We start from the raw sequence: 24165 nt of genomic DNA on the forward strand, positions 1-24165 counted from the left end.
GAAGAAGAACCAGATATAAACCAGAATATCAAAAGTTCTTCCTTCTTGTCTTTCCACAAGAGAAGTTATGTAAATAAATCGGGCTCACTTTGGGGATGCAAATAAAAGAATAAGCTAGACTAGGGTGTGCTTAGTAATTTGAGAATGGTGTGCTTAGTAATTCGAGTAGGGTGTGCTTAGTAATTTCAATAGGGTATGCTTAGTAATTTAGGCTTGTGCCAAGCTGATAAGTTCCTAATTTCAGTAATATTTCATATTAAAATATAGGCAATTATGAGTATTAATTGCTAAAATATATATAAAATAATTCCTAATTTATGAATTTTTACATTTTTACATTTTTTATTGATCTTTATTTGAATTAGATCATTTTATCCCAAATTTGGTGTTAATTTCATGTTTTTAGGAAAGAATGGAAATTTTGACTAAAGAGGAATGATATAAGCTAAAAAGAGAAAGTTGTAAGGTTAGAAAGGCACACAAAAAAAAACAAAAAAGTCCAACTCAATAGCATGAATTCTCACTCAAGTGAGTTCATTCTCGCTTGAGCGAGAATGCTCCAAGGGCGTTTTCGAAAATCGACACCTTTCTCGCTTGAGCGAGATATTCTCACTTGAGCGAGAATGCGTCAAGAAAATTGGACCTATTTTATGTTTTATCATTTAGCCCATCAGCGCGACACATGAAGCCACTTAACCCTAGAAAATTAGGTTAAATAGGGGGCTAGAGGCACAACCCTAGTGTGCCAGATTGAAAGGAAAACACCATTGAGTGATTTGTAACCAATTGGGAGAATGGAAGGTGCTAGAAGTATGTGTGGTTAATTCTACCCTTTGAGATTTGGAGTAATCTGTTCGAACTCTTATGTATTGAGATGATATTTAAATATGATATAATATTATGTTCTTGATTGATTATTGGTATTGTTGTTTTGCTTCTAAATAGTTGTGACATGTTTGAGAATCTTAAATCTGATAGAAAAGTATTTTTAGGGTTCTGACCTAATCAACAATACTTAACAAATTTGAGTGTTAGGAATGTTAGAATTATAGAGTTAAACAAGAGGGGAGGGGGGTGAATTTTTTTTGAAATATTTTCGCAAGTCTTGAAGGTAGAGTGAAAGGCTATGAAGAATTAATCAATGGAAAAACTATCAAGCCGAATATAAAACTTTTTAAAGCTTGATGCAGAAAATCAACCTGTTGCTTTTACGAAATAACCGGTTGTTTTTATCAGCAGTTTTATCAAAACAGATTTCAAGCAATTTAAAGAGTGTAAGGATAGAGAGATTCACACAAAATGTTTATACTGGTTCACTCAACACCTGAGCTACATCCAGTCCTCAGAAACCACTGAGAATTCACTATGTAATCAATCACAGATTACAACTTACACAACCATAAAGAGGTGACTTTGAATCCCACAAAGTCCATTCACCCTCTTTTTAACCACACACCACTCCAAGAATGTTGATCTTGATCTCCTCAAGAACACACAACACTTCTTGATGAGAATAAAAAAGATGTTATCAATAGAAGAAATGGACAAGGGCCAAAGCATTTAAAGGTCTTCTTATTAGTCTTTGCAAAAGATGAGGCCCAAGCCCAAAGCCCAAGCCCAAGAAGGCCCAAGCCCAAGTCCAAACCATGAGGGGCAAGGCCAAGCATTAAATAAAATAGCATCATTTGAATTACTCTTGTATAGTTGTAGGAGCTGTGGATATTAAATAAAGGAGTGTGAATATGTAAAATAAAGTCACATTGTCCATGTGACTTAGGAGAGTAGGTGTAGGTGTAGTTTTTAGGAGGTGTCATAGTAGAAAAAGGTCACACCTCCCATGTGACTTGCTTTTGGTGGGAATTTCAAATGAGTTTTATTTGAATTTTCCCACCTATTTTTCAGCACCCTCACACTATAAATAGAGATGTGGGCTCTTGTAAAATTGAGAATTAGAAATTGGATATAGAGAAACTCTAGTCAAATTGAGAGAGAATTGTGAGTTTTGGTTTCTCCTTCTTCCATAGCCTTATCTTGTGTGCCATTGGAGAGCTTCAACTAGCGGCTTCTTTTCACTTATCTTGGAACAAGGACTCCAAGTGGCGTGATGCAGTTCCAAATTCTCATTCCAGCCGAGCTTCATTCCATAAGTGTCATTCCTTTCATCTTCTTTTGCAATTTCATTCGGTAGTTAGCTTTTCTTTAGTGTTCTTCATCTTTTCAACCGATTGGTTTTGTATTCCTTGTGTTGTTCTTCATTTTTTGTTCGGTACCTTTCTGTTTTTAATTCAATTGTGTTTAATGTCTTATTCTATGGATGTTCACAAGGAGATAACACTCTTATTGAGTTTGGATCATCATTTTGGAAGGCTATGTCTCCATTGATGACTCCTTAAGCTTCCTTGATTCCATTTCTGTTTTCAGCTTGTTGTTTTGTTGATGTAATTTCGTTTTCATTGTTTAAGCACTCTTTGATCCTTGAATTGTTGTTTTCATTCTCATATAATGTTGTGTTCAAGAGTTTAAAAGTGTCTATGTTCAATCCAACTCATATCATGTATGATGAGAATCAAAAAGATGTTATCAATAGAAGAAATGGACAAGGGCCAAAGCATTTAAAGTTCTTCTTATTAGTCTTTGCAAAAGATTAGGCCCAAGCCCAAAGCCCAAGCCCGAGAAGGCCCAAGCCCAAGTCCAAACCATGAGGGGCAAGGCCAAGCATTAAATAAAATAGCATCATTTGAATTACTCTTGTATAGTTGTAGGATGTGTGGATATTAAATAAAGGAGTGTGAATATGTAAAATAAAGTCACATTGTCCATGTGACTTAGGAGAGTAGGTGTATGTGTAGTTTTTAGGAGGTGTCATAGTAGGAAAAGGTCACACCTCCCATGTGACTTGTTTTTGGTGGGAATTTCAAATGAGTTTCATTTGAATTTTCCCACCTATTTTTCAGCACCCTCACACTATAAATAGAGGTGTGGGCTCTTGTAAAATTCAGAATTGGAAATTGGATATAGAGAAACTCTACTCAAATTGAGAGAGAATTGTGAGTTTTGGTTTCTCCTTCTTCCATAGCCTTATCTTGTGTGCCATTGGAGAGCTTCAACTGGCGGCTTCCCTTCACTTATCTTGGAACAAGGACTCCAAGTGGCATGATGCAGTTCCAAATTCTCATTCCAGCCGAGCTTCATTCCATAAGTGTCATTCCTTTCATCTTCTTTTGCAATTTCATTCGGTAGTTTATCATATCTTTGGTGTTCTTCTCCTTTCCACCAATTGTTCTTGTGTTCCTTGTGCTGTTCTTCATTTTTCTGTTCGGTAACTTCTGTTTTTAATTCAATTGTGTGTAATATCTTGTTCCATGGAAGTTTACAAGGAGATAACACTCTTATTGAGTTTGGATCATCATTTTGGAAGGCTATGTCTCCATTGATGACTCCTTAAGCTTCCTTGATTCCATTTCTGTTTTCAGCTTGTTATTTTGTTGATGTAATTTCGTTTTCTTTGTTTAAGCACTCTTTGATCCTTGAATTGTTGTTTTCATTCTCATATAATGTTGTGTTCAAGAGTTTAAAAGTGTCTATGTTCAATACAACTCATATCACTTCTTGGCAACACCAGTACATAAATACAATTATTAAGAAGGAAGGGAATAGAAAACACATGGATAAACCACAAGATCACATATCAGAATACAAGACCCAATCCTATTCCACACTTGAGATGATCCAAAAGCTCTGAGAAAACTATTTTTGATTGATCTCTTTCTTAGTTAATGCATAGGAGCGTAAAACCACCTTTTTATCTTTCAATCAAAATGGTTAAAACAGTAACAACAAAAGCCCAAAAGCAGTTGGAATCATTTAAAACAGAAAAACCACCTAACAACATTATGTTAAGGTTTTCAGCAAAACAGTCGGTTGATTTTTGAAATAACCGATTGAATGTTATTTGACAACATTCAAAATCACTAAGTGTCAAATAACCTATTGTTTCGAAATTTTAACATGTTAAAAATTTGTTTGATAGCAAAAGCAAAGACAAAGCTTTTCTAAATCATTTTGAAATCTACTAAGTGTCAAACAACCTGTTAAAACGAAATTTCAACCTGTTGTTTGACAGCAAAGGCAAAGACAAAGCTTAAAATCCACTAAGTGTCAAACAACCTGTTAAATCGAAATTTCAACCTGTTGAAATTTCACTTCCTTTTAGAAAATCCATTTTTTCAAAATGTTAAAGATTCAATTGAGCTTGGATCAACTTAAGGAGTAAATTAACAAGTTTCAAACAACTAGACACACACACACAACAGCAGCAAGGTCTTCAAGCTTTCCACTAGGATTTGGAGACATCAAAGCATCTTGTTCAACAAGGAATAGACTTGAAATGTTAATTGCTATTAACGTTTATGCTTTATTATAAGTTGTTCTTATAAATATGCGAGGGATCAATATTTAGGGAACATTCTTAATAATTTTATATGCGAGGAATTGATATAAATGACTTTTATATGGACATCAATTTCAACCAAAGAACATAATGTTAACATGCTAATCAAAATACATAAGAGTGAGACAGATGAAACATAAGACACTCATATCCCTGTATCTTGTTCTCTAAGACACTCTCTACTATAAATAGAGTGTCTTGCCTTGATGAGAATGCAATAACAAGAATACATGATTCTTTGACATTCTTAGGAACAACTTGAGTTGGTCATGAATTGGCACTTTACTTAGAATTCGATCAATTTTCTAATTCAAGAACTCACCAAGACTTTGCACCGAACCAAAGCTCACATGGAAGTCCATATATTGTCAAATGGAATCAAGCAACAAGAAATGAAGAACAACAATTGAAAACCGAACAGAATTGAAAGATATAACTACTGCACCGAACAAAAATTGAAGACTAAGCTAGGAAACACAAATTTAAACGGTGAAAAAGGATGAAGAACACTAAACATTGGAAACTACCGATTGAAATTGCAAGAGATGAAAGAATGAACACTTATGGAATGAAGCTTGCTGGATTTGAGACTTTGGAACTGCATTCACGCCACTTGGAGTCTTGTTCCAAGATAAGTGAAAGGTTGCCGCCACTTGAAGCTCACCATTGGCACACAAGATAAAGCAAAGGAAGAAGAAGACAACAAGACTCACAATTTCTCTCTAAACTTGAGTATAGTTTCTCTACTTCTAATTTCCAAATCTGAATTTTACAAAGGCAAGCACCTTATTTATAGCCTAAGAGGTGCTGAAAAATAGGTGGGAAAATTCAAATGAAACTCATTTGAAATTCCCACCAAAAACAAGTCACATGGGAGGTGTGACATTTTTCTACTATGACACCTCCTAAAAACTACACCTACACCTCCCTACTAAGTCACATGGACAATGTGACTCTCTCTAATACATTCACACCTATTTGTTTAATATCCACACCTCCTACAAGAGTCATTCAAATGATGCTCTTTTATTTAATGCTTGGCCTTGCCCCTCATGGTTTGGACTTGGGCTTCTTGGGCTTGGGCTTTGGGCTTGGGCCTCATCTTTTGCAAAGACTAATAAGAAGAACTTTAAATGCTTTGGCCCTTGTCCATTTCTTCTATTGATAACATCTTTTTGATTCTCATCATACTCCCCAAGTTGGAGAGAATTCGTCCACGAATTCAGTACTCCTGCATAAAACAAAGTCAGATTGCAATTAGATAAGAGAATACAAGAAATAGGCAAACATGACTTAGTACGTTGAAATGTTGGGAGTTCAGAAAAAGATGTCCTATACATAGCCCATGTTGGAAAAGATTGTTTAGAAATGATATTATTTGGATAACTAGAAGGTATGAAAAAATCATCCTTAACATTCTTCATCCAATATGGTGTATAAGTAGGAACCTTGGGGAATGAACAAGACAAAGAAGAAGGATACCTTGTAGGCGTAGCACGAGTCAAAAAAATTGAATTAGTTGAGAAGGTATTATGACTCGGTTTATCATGTACTTCATTTGTTTTTTCATTTTCTCTTTTAGTTTCTTTGGGATTGGTCCTATATGCAGGGCTATTTGGTAAAGAAACCCCGGGCATGAAGTCTATTTGGTGTTCAATCCCTCTTAGAGGTGGTAAGCCTTTAGGAGGATCTTGAAACATATCTTCATATTCTTTTACCTAATTGTCCAAACATGTGGGACTATCTTTAGCCGACTCACATTCAATAGTCCTAGGAATAGCTAAAAAAATAGGCTTTTGAGTAACTATTACCTTTTTAACTTGTTGTGTGGACATGAGAAGGCTTCTCTTGGAATTTTTTATATCATTTTCTTTCTCTCTCTTTTCTCTCATTTTAACTTGGTCCTCATGAACTTCCTTTGGAGAGAGAGACTTAAGAATGAATTTGTGCCCATGGAAGTTAAAAGACATTTTGTTGGTAAAGCCATCATGAAAAACTTTTCTATCAAATTGCCATGGCCTACCTAAAAGAACATGTGTGGCTTCCATTGGGACAACATCACACAAGACCTCATCTTTATATTTACCAATAGAAAATGTAATGAGGACTTGCTTGTTAACAACTATCTCACCTACCTCACTTAACCATTGTAACTTGTAGGGCTTGGCATGAGAGATGGTAGGTAATCCAAGTTTGTCTACCACTCTTGTGCTTGCCACATTAGCACAACTCCCCCCATCCACAATCAAAGAGCATACCCTATCATTAATAAGACACCTTGAATGAAAAATATTTTCTCTTTGAGTTTCATCAAAAGGTTTTAAAACTTGTCCAAGCATGCGTCTTATTACTAATAGGTCACCCTCATGTGGGCTTTCACTCTCACTCTCACTTGGGGATCTAGAAGGTGAGGAATGTCTAGAAGATTCGGACTTATGCTCACTACCATCTACCCCATCATGCATATACATAGTTCACTTAGAAGGGCAATTAGAAGCAATATGTCCATAGCTTAAGCATTTAAAACACTTCTTACTAGACGATTTAGGTGGTGATTTAGGCCTAGAAGTGGAAGTGGAAGGCTTAGAATCTCTAGGTTTGAAAGTAGAGTCCTTAGAAGGGATATTTGAGAAAGAGCTATTTTTATTTTTCCAAGAAGAGTGGTAGTAGTTATCGTTAGAAGAATTTTTGAAAGCATTTTTCCTTGCAAGTTGATTTTCAATTTTACTAGCAAGGTGAACCACATCTTCCAAAGAAGAATATTCTTGTAACTCTACCACGTCTTGAATATCCCTTCGAAGGCCACTCACAAACCGAGCTATCTTAGCTTCCTCACTCTCATCCATATGAACTCGAATTAAAAGCGTGTCTAATTGTTTAAAGTAATCATCCACACTTAGCGTGCCTTGATGAAACCGTTGGAGTTTCAACAATAGGTCTTTCCTAAAGTGTGGGGGTACGAATCTAGCGCGTAAACAAGCTTTCAAATCGTCCCAAGAGACCACGGGCGGTCTCTTGTGTAGGTCAATGTCCATGAGATATTGATGCCACCATTGCATGGCATAGTCTAAGAATTCTAAAGATGCTAATCTAACCCTATGCTCATCTCGAACCCCATTTACATCAAAAATTTGCTCAACCTTAGCCTCCCATCCTAAGTACACATTAGGATCACTTTCACCACTAAAGCTAGGAAGTTTTACATTAGGTGAATAAGGGCCAGCCACATGTTGGCGCCTCTCTTCATGGTGATGGTGCCTTGGTCGTGCATTGTCTTCATAATATCCATGAGAAGAATGAGAGTGCCTTGAAGAATGCCGAAGAGGAGGATGAGGTCTTCTCTCCCGGTTTTGATGGACTTCCTCACGGCTTAACTCCAAGCTTTGGAGCCTTGCCTCCATTTGTCTTATCACATCAAGATATTGAGCATTTGATTGTCTAGCATTCTTTAAATCTTCAAAGAGAGTTGCCTTTTGAGGTGAGCAAGGTTTGGAGGATTCTCCACTAGAAAAATGAGCCATGATCAAAAAGTACAAAAAACAGAAACAAACAATTAAAGAAACTTGTTAGCAAAATAAAGTGAGATATAGGTTGCTGGAAAATGCCAAAAGAAAGTACTCAAACCATTCCAAGAAAGTATTATGTCCTCAATCAAGCCTTTCTGGTGGAATGGAGGAGCTTCAAATGAAAAAAGTCAAAGCAAACCACACTCACTTATGAAAAAGTCTCCACAAAACTTTAGAAGAACAAAAAGACAAGCAAGAAAAGGTATAAGCAAGAAAAGCTAAACCAAAACAGAAAACAATATATGACAAACTGGAAAAGAATATGAATGAAAGACAAGCAAGAAAATAAGGAACTCAATGAATAAAGAAGGCACACCAAAAGAGTCCTAGAGAAAAGTATTAGAGTAGATTTAAGAAACAAAAACAGAACTACAAGAAAAAAATGTTGTATGCAAACTGTGCTATGTTTACAGATTTAACTGGAATGATTGAAAGCGAACTGGAATGTGAAAAATTAACCACAGAAACTTCAATGTCTTAACTCAATAATGGCACTGGAATGAAGTAAAAACAGTAAGCCAAATGAGAGAAATAAATTTTTCAAAATTGCTGCCCAATTACCGTATTCTTTTCGGCAGTATTGTACACTTTTCGTATTTTATTTATCATTTTTTGTGTACTTGGAATTTTTGAGTACTGCTTTTTGCTATGCTTTTGTAACACTTTGAAGAATGTAAATCCAAATTTTCACAAATTTCAAGTGAGCCAATTAACTGCAGTAAATTGAAAACTGTAGCACGTTTGTAAGAAAACAGAGTAACCTATTTAGGAATGAAAAACAGTATGATGAACTAGCAAAGACATAATGGAATGTGTGTAAAGGAACTTGTATAGAAAGAAAATACAAGCATGAACTCAAATCTAAAAATGAAAATGCACAAAGGATCAAGCAATAAACTCAAAAACATAGAGTAAATCAAAGCAAGAAACAATCAAAGCAATAAAAGTACTACAAGAAGTAATGACAATTATGGAATAACATGACTAAGACAAAACTTGACATGATTGCAAAATTAAAAGACATATCACAAGATATAACAACAAGTGAAAGGAAGCTTAAGGTTAGCTTAAGGAAGGAGAATGCCTTTCCAAAAAGCAGCCAAACTCATATGAATAATGAGTGTCATAATCCTTTTCACAAACACTTGGTGTAACAAAAGAAAAACAGCAAGGAAACTCAAAATACAGCCTAAAAACAAAATGGTAAACAACTTGAATTAAAGAGCTCTTGAAAATAAAGTGCAGCACAACTCAAAAATTAAGCAACACAAAACCTAAACTCTAGATACCACATGATGAGAATGCAATAACAAGAATACATGATTCTTTGACATTCTTAGGAACAACTTGAGTTGGTCATGAATTGGCACCTTACTTAGAATTGGATCAATGTTCTAATTCAAGAACTCACCAAGACTTTGCACCGAACCAAGCTCACATGGAAGTCCATATATTGTCAAATGGAATCAAGCAACAAGAATTGAAGAACAACAATTGAAAACCGAACAGAATTGAAAGATATAACTACTGCACCGAACAAAAATTGAAGACTAAGCTAGGAAACACAAATTTAAACGGTGAAAAAGGATGAAGAACACTAAACATTGGAAACTACCGATTGAAATTGCAAGAGATGAAAGAATGAACACTTATGGAATGAAGCTTGCTGGATTTGAGACTTTGGAACTGCATTCACGCCACTTGGAGTCTTGTTCCAAGATAAGTGAAAGGTTGCCGCCACTTGAAGCTCACCATTGGCACACAAGATAAGGCAAAGGAAGAAGAAGACAACAAGACTCACAATTTCTCTCTAAACTTGAGTATAGTTTCTCTACTTCTAATTTCCAAATCTGAATTTTACAAAGGCAAGCACCTTATTTATAGCCTAAGAGGTGCTGAAAAATAGGTGGGAAAATTCAAATGAAACTCATTTGAAATTCCCACAAAAAACAAGTCACATGGGAGGTGTGACCTTTTTCTACTATGACACCTCCTAAAAACTACACCTACACCTCCCTACTAAGTCACATGGACAATGTGACTCTCTCTAATACATTCACACCTATTTGTTTAATATCCACACCTCCTACAAGAGTCATTCAAATGATGCTCTTTTATTTAATGCTTGGCCTTGCCCCTCATGGTTTGGACTTGGGCTTCTTGGGCTTGGGCTTTGGGCTTGGGCCTCATCTTTTGCAAAGACTAATAAGAAGAACTTTAAATGCTTTGGCCCTTGTCCATTTCTTCTATTGATAACATCTTTTTGATTCTCATCATGCCTCATGTATTTGAGACATTGAAATTGAATAGAAAAGAAACTTTGCTTAAATGTTTAGTGAGCTTTGTTCTCTAAAAGTTCTTGGGTGTTTGTGCACTTCAAGTGGCGGCTCTTCACCACTCATCTTGGAGTCTCCTCCCCCTCCAAGTGGCACGATTCCTTACTCCATAAGCATCTCTTATCTCTTCATTTTTTTCTTTTCCATTTGGTCATATTTTCCATTTCTTGTTTCATTTTATGTTCTTTAATTCTGCACCTCATCATCATCACACCATATAATTGTGTTTTTATCTTTGCCTTTTAGAAGTGAACATTCACACTTACTTAACCACTTGGTTAAGTTCGTGTCCAGTGAGAATCTTCTTTGAGTTTCTCACCATATTCTGCTAATCCAAATATCATAAACAAAAGAGTAATCCATAAAAATGTGCAATTTTAAAATCAACTCACATCAGTTAATATCAGAACTTGTATCAAAATCTTCTTGATGAAAAGTTAAAAACTTATTTATTTCAACACAAGTGTTGCACAGATGAATCACAACATAAATCCCCTGAAAATTAAAGTAAATCATCATCCTCAATACAAAAAATATAATTATTCTGGACTAGTTATTTTATAGTGTCTAGGGCAGTGATAGATGCTATTGGAATGGTATACGCTTCAAGGTTAAACATTCCATTTAAATTAGTGCCTTCGCCTACACATGTATCAACAAAATTCTCCTTAACTTGAGCAGCGATATGCACTTCAAGAGTATCTAAAAAAATATGAACAAGGTCAACATTATGTTCATCAACAAAATCATTAGCGTTAGATGGTTCATCCATAATTGTTATGATGAATTTTTGTGTAAGAGTCTATACTTGGATAAGGGTTTATACCTACAAATGAAATGGAAACTAGGGTATGACAAAATTAATATCAATAGATATATCAATAGATGTATCATATTCACAAGTATAGCCTGAATAAAAATTTAAATTAGAATCATGAAGTGAATTCAACTTTTGTTTAGCAAAATCTTCAACCTATCGAGCCAATTGACCAACTAGCTCTCCTAATCCTATAAAACCAGCGTCTATTCTTTGTTGAGATTTCATTATATTAACAATCAATTGCCTCACATACTCCTCTAAACATTGTTTTTTCAAAACTAGGAGTAATGTCAGGTTGCACAAATTGTTTAGGGTCTTGACTTTACTCATATTCATCATGATAGTATTGTTGACAATATGGCAAATAAAGTTGTAGAGGTTGTTGGAAATAGGGCTCATTATGCTGCAAAGGATGCTCATAAAATTGTGAAGGTTGTTGCAAATATGACTCACATTGCATCTCATAGTTGTACTTTTTATCATAATGAGATGAAAAATAATTTCCACATAAAGATAATTTAAATCCATATCAATTTCACAATCAAAATCAGGAGAAAATATGTAACAAAATCCATGTAAACACTATATTGGTTTCTAAAAATATCCTTTCTTTTATATATATATATATGTATATATGTATATATATATGTATATATGTATATATATATGTATATATATATATATGTATATATATATATATGTATATATATATGTATAATGTGATCACTGCAAAAATTGAAAAACTATACAAATATCACTACAAGAAAAAAGAGTTTTAATGAAGGTTATATAGCAGAGGTTCCCTAGGAATTTATTTAATTAACTAAGCTTTTTTTAACCTTTGTTAAGTTCCAAATTTTATTCTAAAACCTCAACAAAATAACGAAGGTTTTTTTAATCTTCGTTAAATTCCGAAGGTTTATTTTAAAACTGCATAAAAATAACTGAGGTTTTTTTAACCTTCGTTAAATTCCAAAGGTTTATTCTAAAACTTCAACAAAATAACGGAGGTTTGTTTAACCTTCATTAAATTTAAAATGTTTATTCTAAAACCTCAACAAAATAACATAGGTTTTTAACCATTGCTGAATTTCAGATGTTTATTTTAAAACCTCAGCAAAATAATGGAGATTTTTTAAACTTCATTAAATTCCAAAGGTATATTCTAAAACCTCAGCCAAATAACGGAGGTTTTTTTAACCTTCGTTAAATTCCAAATATTTATTGTAGAACCTCAATAAAGCCCTCTAGATTTTTCAAACTTCATTAAATAAATATAATTAAATCTATTTATAAATAAATAATTAAAAACTATATAGTTTTAATATATCTTATAACTAAATTCTCTAAAATTTTGAAAGTGTAACTGTACATTACAAATAAGTTTTCTAAAATTTCAAAATTTATTTTAAAAACTCACCAAAATAACCTTGGATAATAAGAATTTCAACAACTAATCTTGGATGATAAGTATTTCAACAATATTTGCTGGTAGTAGTTTTATATAATTTCTAGTTTTTTTTAGACTAATGGTATTCAGTGGCTATTTCGGTCGAAATTGCGACCACTCATTTTTTGTCGTTGAATTCGATGACTAAATTGTTATTTTCTTATAGTGGATATTCTTTTAAAATCCTACAATTAAAAATCCTATGCAAAACTCTTTAAAAATAGAGCAAATATACTTTGAAGATATTATTCAGGAAAATATTTTGTAATATCTCTCACAACAATGTTCGAATCAATTACAATCAATGTGCAAATTTGAAGAAAAGTTGGAAACAATATATCTGGAATAGAAGCAAGAATAAAATTTGAGACTGATTGGGAATGAAGATATCTCCTTAATAATCTGAAACAAGAAACAAAACATCTGATAATTGTAAAACAATATGATAAGGCATAGTTTGAATCTGATTTTTTGCAAGGAAAAGAAGATTATAAAAGAGACTAAGTTGGAATCTTTTTAACTTGACAGTTAAACGATAGCTAACAAATTTGCGGCTTGAGCTCGAACTAGACAAAACCAACCTAACGTCATCTCAACCTTGTCGAATCTAGTTTATAATAGGGTTGTCCCAGTCGGACTTAAGTTAACCTAGGTTCGGACCGACCCAATCTGACTTGAACCCGACTTGGCCCACACTAAGATGGGTTCAACTTTCGTAACTCATACTAACTTGGATTCAACTGAACTTAATCCCAGCCTAACCTCTAGGTCCAACCTAACCTAACTTACCTAAAACTAACTTGACCTAGCTAGACCTTTTTTTAGTAATAGTTTTTAGTAATATTTTTTAGTTTGAATTTCTTTGAATGGTGTTGAAGGCAATGGAAATCATGGAGGAAACACAGTTTATATGATAACGAGAGATGGAAATTTGAGTTATAATTTCTAGAGTGAGGTTAGGCCAACACTTAGTAGGAATCTAATATGTCTTGAAGAAGACTACTCTAGAGATAACCTAAACAAATAGAAATTTTGCAATAATTTGGATAGAATTTCATTACTCAAATCAAGGTTTTTAAATTACATGTACAAGAGGCTCTTATTTATAGACTAAGAAGCTTCCAAGAGAAACCTCAAACCTTAACCCTAACCCTAGCTTGTGGAACAAGTTTCTCAAAATCCTTTCCACTCACAAGTTGAGATGTGGTAAAGGTAGTTTGCAGCCCAAGCTTCAAATCCTCTTCGTTGAGAGGGTGTCAAGTGGCACAACCTAGCCTTAAGCAAGCACTAACTTGGCACCCAAGTCGGTTATTTACCTTAGCTTGACACTAACTAATACAACCCAAATCCATAAAAAGATGTCCATGGATGTCAACTTTGAAGGGTCATCTCAACAAGCAAAAGAAGATATCATCAATAGGAGGAATGGACAAGGTCCAAAGCATTTTAAGTTCTTCCTATTAGTCTTCTTAAAATTAGGCCCAAGCCCAAGCCCAATATGAGGCCCAAGGCCAACTTATGATTTCATCATCCACCATGCCTCAGAGGATTACTAAAGAAAAGGGCACAAGCATAAGGAGATGAGCATCAATTGATGTCTCTTTTTGTAATTTCTTTAGAGTAGATTTAAATAAGAACATAAAAGGGAGGTTTGTATAGAAGTGTAGGGCTTATGAGAAGAAGTAGCAACAAGTCACACCTTCCATGTGACTCACAAAAATACAAGGCCTAAAATAAATTCCTTAACGACTATGTATAATTTTGATAAATAGAGGTCTTATTCTTGATACTTCCAAAATCTTCTAAATTGATCTTCTTCTAAGTTGAACCTAGGCCCAAATACCTTACTGAATGCCCAAACAAGCCCAATTAGACCTAAAGCCTTGATCAAGTCTCTAGCTTAATGACTTTTTTATTCTTGACTACACAAAAGAGTTGCATCAAATGGTCTAACACATCAAAGAGTTTCTAAACTCAACCTTTGTGTTTTGAAATTGATTTCTAATGATCTTTGGATGTTTCATAAGTCATTTTTGGTGCTCAATTTAATTTAACTTGAATACATTTTTCTTTAAATTTAAATCTAATTATCTAAAACTTGTTTTTGGTGTTCATTTTAATTTAATTTTGAATTCATTTTTCTTAATTTAAATTTAAATCTAATTTTTTTCACTTGATTTTTATTACTATTTTTAGTATTGATGGAATGATAAAGTAGGAATTATGTTAGAAACTTGTAGAACACCAAGAAAATTTATTCTTTTGTTTCAATAAATACATCTTCTAAAAATATATGTTTGGGCCAAGCCCATTCACGAATGAGGTCCAAGTTTTTTTATCATTATCAAGACAAAATAAAAATACCTCCGCTCACTCTTTGCACGCCCTCACAAACCATAATCTTTTTCACTCCCCCTCACTCTTACGTAACACATCTCCACACTTTTCACTTTTTGTTTTATGCACTGTATCCTTTCACGGACTGCACACACACCATATGCAAAAAAACTGCAGCACCCCTTTCTGACTCTCTGAATTTTCACTCTTTTCCCACATACGAGGAGATCTAGCTGAGGAAAAAACGTGAAAGAAAAGAAAGGCCCTTAGCTCTTCACCTTTTGTTATCTGTTACAATTCATTCCTTCAGCATTTCTTTTTTGGTTTCTGTTTTCTCATTAGAACATTCGGCGCTTGGTTATGCTGTGTTGTTGTTATCAAGTTGCATCCTCTTTTGGTCTTCTCATTTTCTATTCCAAAGGGTATTTGAAAATAGAGAATATAACTTTTATTTCATTGTTATTTTTCAATTGAGAATACAATCTCTCTAACAATAATAGACTTATCAAATTTTACTTCCTCTCTCATAAAATCTATATTATAAATTACATTTAAAATCATAGTATAAATGACATTTAAAATTAGAATTAAAGATAATAATTATTTACTATTCAAATTTCAAAATAAAACTGATGACGACTTTAAGTTTAATGTTAATAAATTCCTCCCTTAAACTCAAACATTTCATGTTCTTCATTCAGATGATTGATTGTCATCACCCACATTTCCAATTTCCCAATAGCCACCATCCTGTTCTGGATTAGAAGCAACTTTAGTCTTCTTCACTGTAGCAACCCCATGTAGAATTTTGAATTGAATTACTCTTAATTTTCCAAACAAAATCTTCTACACTTTCACCCTTTGAATTAAAAGGATTTAAGAAAGACTCTGGCTTCAATGAGTTTGGAACATAATGATTAAACCATATATCCTTTTCTTATGGTCACAAAGAACTTTATTGTACCCCCTAATCAGATTGTCTAATGTATTATTTCTTACAATTTCATCAACAATAAAAAAAAATATGGAAGATACTTATCATTGACCTTTGGTTTTGCCCTTAGCTTCTTGATAGCTTCAAGTGCATTTGTAAAATTATAATGGGCTTCTAATTTGGATTGTAATTCATTTACCTTTTCTTTTTGTGCCAAAAGTAACAAATGGAGTTCTTCAACTTGATTGACTCTACTTTTTTTTTTCTATCTCCATATCAACATATTTTTCTTCTAATTTTGTAAACCTTCTTTCCAGTTTATCAAATTTTGCTTCAACATTCTCCAATTGAGATACCAAGACACTCCTTTCGTTTAGAAGATTGTGCTTTTCATTATTTAGTAAATTGCACAATTCTTCCAAGCTATTTGATTTTTCCCTTAAACCTTCAAGCTCAATTTTGTCATCACAAAGGGACTTCTCAGACAAGGTATTCTTTAAGTTGAGTTTGAACATTCGATTTTTCGTCATCTCCACGTTTGCAAGCACTCGTCCATTTTTGTCCTTCAAGTACAAAATCTGGTCTTTCATGAAAACCGAATAACCTTTCTCCAATAATTGTCTCATACTAATAATATTATTCTTCAAATCAGGTACATAATAAAAATCCTTCATTGTACCTTGTTTTCCACCCTTTTGAGAAAAACATACTTTTCCCTCAGCCTTTGATGGCAACCTTTGTTGAGTCTCCTAAAGACACATGTTCATCTTCTATCTCTTGTATATCAAGAAAGAGATGTTTGTGCCCACACATATGATTACTAGCACCAGTGTCTAGATACCATACCATGTCACTATCCATAATGATGCCTTCATGGGGCCATCATGAGAATTCCTTCCTCTTTTGTCTCATTTTCCTCCGCTAAATTTTTATTTTCTTCCACTTTCTTCTTGACATAGCACTCTTTTGCATAGTGTCCATATTTTCCGCAATTGTAACATTCAACATTTGAATGATGTGAACGACCACGACCTTGTCCATGTCAGTTTTGTTGGTTCATTTGTCCCCTCTCTTCATTGTTGTTTCCATGACCACAACCTCCACGTCCTCTTCCTCGGTTATGTTGCGCGTACATCACTTTTTCTTCCTTGATGGTCATCTTTGTTTGTAAGGCTTCATCCAAGACTTCTTGTTTCTTCTTCTTCTTCTTTCGTTGTTCATGTGCTTCAAGAGAACCCAAGAGATCATCAATCGTCATCTCTTCCAAGTTTCTTGACTCCTCAATTGCACATACAACATTTTCAAAGTCATTTGTCAATGACCGAAGAATTTTCTCCACGACCCTTGCATTCGTGAGAGTTTCTCCATTGCGTCTAAGTTGATTGACTACCTTTTGCACACAAGTGATGTAACTAGATACATCTTTTGAATCCTTCATCTTCATGGCCTCCAACTCCCTTCGTAAAGTTTGAAGACGCATTTGTTTAACTCGGATTGCACCCTTGAACATCTTTTCCAAGATGTCCCATGCTTCCTTTGAATTGGATGCACCATCAATGATGTGATTCAATCTTCTAAAAAATTGTCTCATCAACACCTCTATACAACATGTACAAAGTTGCCTTATCTTTCAATCATGTCTCTTTCAACACTTTGTGTTTTGGGCCGTCGAATAACCAATGATATTTTCTTGTTCTTCAAAACCTTCTTGAACCACCTCCCATGAATCTTGAGATCCAAGAAGGACTTTCATTTGGATGCTCCAATTGTCATAATTGACCATCTTTGTTAGTCGAGGCAAGGACATATTATTGGTCATGCTGGTCATAACTCTAATACCAATTTGTGAACAGAGAATATAATTTTTATTTCACTGCTACTTTTCAAATGATTTTTCAAATAAGAATACAATCTCTCTAAATAGTATTACAATGGACTTCTCATGTTCTACCTTCTCTCTCATAAAACCTATACTATAAATTACATTTAAAATCATAGTATAAATGACATTCAAAACTAGAATTAAAGATAATAATTATTGGCTATTCAAATCTTAAAATAAAACTGATGACGACTTTGAATTTAATGCTACCAGTATTTCTTGTAGTTTTGCTGGTTTAAATAACCAAGTTTTGGTACACCATCTTTTTTTCTTGAGCCTGAATAAAAATTGGCAGCATGCTTGAGAAATTTATTTCATATGAGAGAGCATGTTCAACAGAGAGACTTTGTGTTTCAGTTTGTTATGAAGCTTATACGTTGATATTTTAAATGAGTGGAGATGCATACAAAATGTTGTAGAAGGTGTGCGATTGTTTTTCTCACTATATTTTGGTTTTGGTAGGTTGGATGCAACATCTGATATGTTTTACGCATGCTTGCTTGTTAAGGGTGGACAAAAAATTCAAATTGGCATATCCAATTCTTAATTATTCAAATTCATACTACTTTTAATCCATTTAAATGGATTTATCTCAAATCCAAATCCATATATTTTGGATTTTAAGTTTAATACATTTAATTCGATGTGGATTAGATATAAATTAGAGACATTTTTTTATTATCCGGATTTTGGGTTGGATTTTGACTTGGCCCAGTCCCAGGTTGAGTCGAGTCAATCTAGGCCCATGATGAGCTAAGTCGGTTCGAACTCATGCTGAGACGAGTCAGATTGGGCCCAAGTCGAGTTGAGTCGGTCTGGGCCAAGTCGAGTGGAGTCGGCCCAAGCAAATGTCGAGCTGAGTCGGCTTAGGTCGTTGTCGAGTCCAATCAGCCTAGGTCGATGTCGAGCTGAGTTGGTCCAAGCCGTTGTTGAGCCCAATCAGTCCAACTGATGTCAAACTAAGTCGATCCGGACAGATATCAAGCCGAATTGACCCCGACTGATGTCGAGCCAAATTGGCCTAGACTGATATCGAGCCGAGTCGGCCCGGACCGATGGCTAAAATGGATTAATGAAATTTGGATGTGGGTCCGTCGGTTTGCTTTATTTTTTTTTACATCATGTACTCTATTTCAAGTTTTAAGCCCTGATTTTTAGGTCTTTTTGTTTTGTTTTTGTTATTTCCACTACCATGCTAATCATTTTATTAAAAGTAAATATATTTAGTTCCATTTTGTTTGTACAACTTATTTAATATAATTCTGTAGTTTATATTATGTATCTGTATAACTGAATACATCATCTTAAACCTAGTGTTCATTATTTCAAATGTGTCGTTTGATAAATAAACAACTTTTGTTCAACGATTTTACATATCCGTATGATCGCATGAGTAATATAATATTTAATAAAAATAATTCGTCTTTTCTCATAAAAATTTAAAAAAATATTCAAATAAAATTTACACAAAACATGGTTTGATTCTGTATCTTCTACTTTATGCATCCTAACTTATTAAAAATATAAAATCCAAAAAATCAGTGTTTAACCAAAGGTAAATATGATTCCTAATTTAAGATTTAGAAATAAAATGAAAAATTAGAAAGTAAATGGATTGCATAGAAAGTCATAGGTGGGACCTGAGTTGAACCAGAAACTCAACTGCAACTTCTAGAAAAGCCTACAAAAAAAATCAAACCACACACACACATATCGCTCTCTCTATCTTCTTTTCTAAACGCGCTTTGCCTCGTCAAACTTACTTTTTCTTTCATGCTAAGCGTCACTTCCCATCCAACCAACCAAACAAAACTAATGAGATTACTTAAATATATAACACACTACATACTATTATTTAATTGTTTTCTATTAAATTAACTTTTCTTTATGACATATATAACAACTATTAATTAATAATAAGATTGATCGTTCAATTTGTTTTTCTATATCTTTTTACTTTTTTACTTTTACTTTAATCTTTGTTAACATCATATATTAATGTTAATAAATAATCCTTTGAATTATACTATTTTTTTCTAACACATATTTTATATTTTTTTTTATCTATAAAATATCGTTGGAACATTATTCGCTAAAAAGTAGAAATGATGTCTCAATATAATTTATTTATTTTGGTTAAATAAATTATTTAATAAATAAACCAAATATATTTTTATTAATATATTAATATAAAATTATTATTTAATATATATGTATATAATTAGTTGTTATAATCAATTACATATGATTTTCATATACTTTTTCTTTTTATGTAGTTATATTCTGTTACACTTTTTTCTCATTAATTAAGAAACATAGTTAAAAAAGTAAATATATCATTAATTATAAACAAAACCAATAAATTAATATCATGAAAAAGGGTAAAAGCAGTTACACTTAATATTTGAAGACTAAAAATTTCACTATAGAAGAAATTAAAAGGGTATTCTAACCTTGTATATAAAATTCCTTGTATCAAAATCAGACTTTGACAATTACACGCGCAAAAAATAATGGCCTACCCCATTTGTTAAATTTCCTAGAAACTTCACTCCTTTCATCAATCTTTATTTAACACCTCTCTCTCTTCTCTCTTTTCCAACCAAAAACACTTGCTTCTTCATTCATTCTTCTTTATCTTCTCTCTTTGCTGTGTCTCTTTGCTGGGGTGTGTGACTCACTATGGACAACAACAATGATTTTTGGAAATTCAGTGACCAGTTGAGGGTTGAATCTGGTTTGTCCAATCTGTCTCTCAATGATTTTTCCATTTGGAGCAACAACTACAGCTCCAAGAGGCCTGATCAGAGGAGGAACTTTGATGTGAATGCTTCTGATTTCATCAACAACAACAACAACTCCTCAAAGTCTCATGATTTCAATGATGGGTGGAACATAACCAATTCCAATGGAACCCTTTTCTCTATGCCTCAAAACAACAACAATTTTGGAGTTGGAGGCTTCAACAAGGGAGGAATCTATTCCAACACCACCACAACCTCCTCCTCCTCCTATCCTAACCTTAACAACAACACTCTTGGAGGCTTCAACAAGGGAATCTATTCCAGCACCCCTTCCTCTCCTTATCTTAACCTTAACAACAACAACAACCACCACCTCAACAGCAACCTCAACACCAATCTCAAGGGCTACAAGACTTTCTTCAAGGCTGAAGATCAGTTTCACACACCCAAAAGTTCAAAGAAGAACAACATCAACAGTAACAACAAAAAGTATGGGGACAACAACACTAACACTGATGCCACTAAGACTGCTACTGAGAAAAAATTCAAAACACTGCCACCAGCAGAGTCTCTGCCTAAGAATGAAACCATTGGAGGATACATCTTTGTTTGCAACAACGATACCATGGCAGAGAATCTCAAAAGACAGATCTTTGGTGAGTCCCCTCTCTCCTTTTCTCTTTTCCTCTCTTTAACAAATCTTACTGTTACTTTAATCTAAGCCCTGGCTCTCTATATTTTACATCAACAATAAATTGAAATCTTTTGAGGAATTGACTGAGACATCGATCATAATTTTCTCAGAGAAAGACACTCTTTTCACCCTAAATCAAATACTTCATTTGTTTCTGTCTCTTCTTCCTTTCTGATTCTAAATCGGTTTTGTTGATGATTTTCTTTTCTTTTGTGCTTTGCAGGTCTGCCTCCACGATATAGAGATTCAGTTAGAACAATAACTCCAGGGTTGCCCCTTTTTCTGTACAACTACTCCACTCACCAACTCCATGGTATCTTCGAGGTATGTGTGTATACTTTCCTTGTTTAGTTTGTGGCTTCACTTCAATTTCATGAAAATGCTTCAATTTTTTGGAAATCGAGTCATGAATTAGGCCATCACTTTTACTAATAGCAGCCATGTTTCATACTAAGAGTGACAACAATAATAAATGTTTGGTGGGGTTTGTTCAGGCTGCAAGTTTTGGAGGAACCAATATTGATCCAACAGCTTGGGAGGACAAGAAGTGCCCTGGTGAATCTCGTTTTCCTGCTCAGGTATTTATCATCTCATTGCCAATCTAATTCATTGTTATGCACAACTTATGCTTAAACTGATTACATAAATTTAATTAAAATATACTCCTAATGTAAAAGTAAAGTCTTACAAGATCATTCAATCAATGTATATGATTTGTTATCCATGTAAGTTTATTGAGTTTCAAAACAATTATCTTAAAAAGTTATTTAAAGATGATTTCTGATCAATTCACAGTAGTGAAAGTAGCAATTAAACTCTAACTATATTACTTGGTTTTGCTAAATCTTATGAATTTTCCATACATGATGGTTACAGGTTCAAGTGATTACTAGGAAAGTTTGTGAGCCACTGGAGGAGGATTCCTTCAGACCAATTCTTCATCACTATGATGGTCCTAAGTTTCGTCTTGAGTTGAGTGTGCCTGAGGTAAGCATCAATTCCTTGAATATATTAATATGTGTTTAGTTTGAGATCTAAGATCTTAGATGTATCTTTCAAAACATGAAAATAGAAACTTTCAAATAAACTCAATTTGAATGTAAATTGTAAATCCGTATTTGACTTGATCTGACTCGAAATCAAACATGTATTTACTTCTTGTTTAAGTGTAAAAACTAAATTGTATTTTTGTTTAATTATTTCAGGCACTGTCTCTCCTGGATATATTTGCAGACCAGAACAGTTTCGATGATATTTTCAAGGCCATTCCTGCATAGAAGGGTGGATAATACAGATTATACAAGAAGAGAAGTTACAAGAACATTGAACTCTTGGACTCATATAAGAAGATACTTTAAGACAATGAATATTCAGCAATTATATATTTATTATGTATTATATAAGTATAAGGCTATTTGTATAGAGGCTGATATGCCTGGTTGCTGCCCATTTTTTGTTGTTATGGGAGTATATGAACATCGCATAAAAAGTATACCATAAAATTGAACTAACTTTGCTTATGCTTATCTTTGTGCAAAATTATCTGCATGTTATAAATTTATGCAGTAACTGCTGAATAATGATTGTTTCCTTTAGTCACAAACTAATCTTGTTCCTTGTACTGTGACTGTTCTTATTAGGTTCATGTTCAATATGAATCTTTTTATTCTATGAATAGTCTTCCTGTGCAAACTGATTAACTACTACATTAACCACCAAGTTAATTAATATATAGTGAATCTGAGGCACTGGTTTAACTGTTCTCCATTTGCAGAGGAGATTTTATTTATGGAAAATGCTATGTGGTTAATTTTGGGATTGTTAGAGCATAGGTTGTTTAATTATACCATGTATGGTGTTTATCAATAAATATTATTTTAGAGTATAATTTTGGGTTGTTTAAATAGAAAAAAGTTATTTACATAAGCAATTATTTTTATGAGTTTCCTATATTTAATACAAGTATTAGCTCATGAAAATGTTGAAGAGAGAAGATATTTATAAATTCTATTGAAATGAAAATTAATTAAATACTAAAATATCAAATAATCTGTTTATGAGAATATCAAGCTTATTACACTTTGATGTCTTGGGGAAGTGAAATTTATTTAAAATGTGGAATGATTAAAATGTTAGGCAAAAGTGCTACATCAGCAGTGTCATGGGATGACCTGGCATTGCCTTAAACCTAACAATTGAATAAACTAAAATGTAAGCATGTTCCTCTAATTTGACCAAAGAATTGGACCACAATCTCTTCATAGACTAAGTAAACTATATATGAAACTTCCAGCATAAATAAACTAAACAAGATCATTTCATAAATGTTATTGCAGAGATGGATTTTCATTTAGAAAATAATTGAAGAAAATCTTTATTAATAATCAAAATCTTCCCTTATCAACTCCACGATGAATCTCACATGATAATCAAATAAAACTTTAATTTGCATATATCATCATTGTAATTTTTCCATTAAAAATAGAGACTGATAATTAAATAGAGTTCATGATAACAGGCTGACTGATATCAATTTTATTATGTCCAATCTAAATTTTTTTGGTTCTTTTAGGTTATTTTTCTTTGCTTTTTTTTGTTAGAGTATCTACAATTTTAATTTAATACTCAAATCAGTTTAAGTAAAAAATATTAGTTTAAAATTAAAATTTAATTATTTTTATTTTAGAAAATTCACCTCTTTTTATAATGATAATGTTGGATTTTTTTTTTATTTTATGGATAATTCAAATGTTCTTTTTCTTAAAAAAAAACTTTTATGTTTGGTAATTATTATGCCACTTGTTAAAAAAACTCAAATATTTCTTGATAATTATTGATGTTTAATAATATTTTTAAGTTTTTCTTATTATTTGAGAGAGGCTTAATGAGAAGTGTTGGAAGTATGTCTCATGCGTTCGCCAACTCGATAGTATAATAAATTATATATATATA

The 24165-nt window shown here is 33.2% G+C and overlaps 2 protein-coding genes across 2 annotated transcripts; one reads left to right on the forward strand and one right to left on the reverse strand.

Moving 5' to 3' along the window:
* Positions 1-16935: 16935 nt before the first annotated feature.
* On the reverse strand, positions 16936-17676 carry LOC137832957 (uncharacterized). Its single transcript, XM_068641361.1, has 2 exons — positions 17598-17676; positions 16936-17492 (listed from the first exon to the last, which is right to left on the reverse strand). The coding sequence occupies exons 1-2, from the start codon at positions 17674-17676 to the stop codon at positions 16936-16938; spliced, it is 636 nt and encodes a 211-aa protein (XP_068497462.1).
* Positions 17677-20207: 2531 nt separating this feature from the next.
* LOC137830909 (DCD domain-containing protein NRP-A-like) lies at positions 20208-22739 on the forward strand. The gene is made up of 5 exons (XM_068638309.1): positions 20208-21175; positions 21437-21537; positions 21708-21791; positions 22090-22200; positions 22419-22739. The coding sequence occupies exons 1-5, from the start codon at positions 20458-20460 to the stop codon at positions 22488-22490; spliced, it is 1086 nt and encodes a 361-aa protein (XP_068494410.1). The 5' UTR covers positions 20208-20457; the 3' UTR covers positions 22491-22739.
* Positions 22740-24165: the final 1426 nt, after the last annotated feature.

Source organism: Phaseolus vulgaris, chromosome 6, assembly GCF_000499845.2.
Source record: "Phaseolus vulgaris cultivar G19833 chromosome 6, P. vulgaris v2.0, whole genome shotgun sequence".
In the NCBI taxonomy this organism is placed as follows: Eukaryota; Viridiplantae; Streptophyta; class Magnoliopsida; order Fabales; family Fabaceae; genus Phaseolus; species Phaseolus vulgaris.

What these genes read in the sequence shown, in the direction of transcription:
- LOC137832957 (XM_068641361.1), bottom strand. Translation starts at nt 17,676, where the DNA reads ATGGTCAATTATGACAATTGGAGCATCCAAATGAAAGTCCTTCTTGGA. An exon ending in ATGGGAGGTGGTTCAAGAAG is followed by an intron (nt 17,493 to 17,597) that starts GTTTTGAAGAAC and finishes CATGTTGTATAG; the next exon opens with AGGTGTTGATGAGACAATTT.
- LOC137830909 (XM_068638309.1), top strand. Translation starts at nt 20,458, where the DNA reads ATGGACAACAACAATGATTTTTGGAAATTCAGTGACCAGTTGAGGGTT. An exon ending in AACTCCATGGTATCTTCGAG is followed by an intron (nt 21,538 to 21,707) that starts GTATGTGTGTAT and finishes GGGTTTGTTCAG; the next exon opens with GCTGCAAGTTTTGGAGGAAC. An exon ending in TTGAGTTGAGTGTGCCTGAG is followed by an intron (nt 22,201 to 22,418) that starts GTAAGCATCAAT and finishes TAATTATTTCAG; the next exon opens with GCACTGTCTCTCCTGGATAT.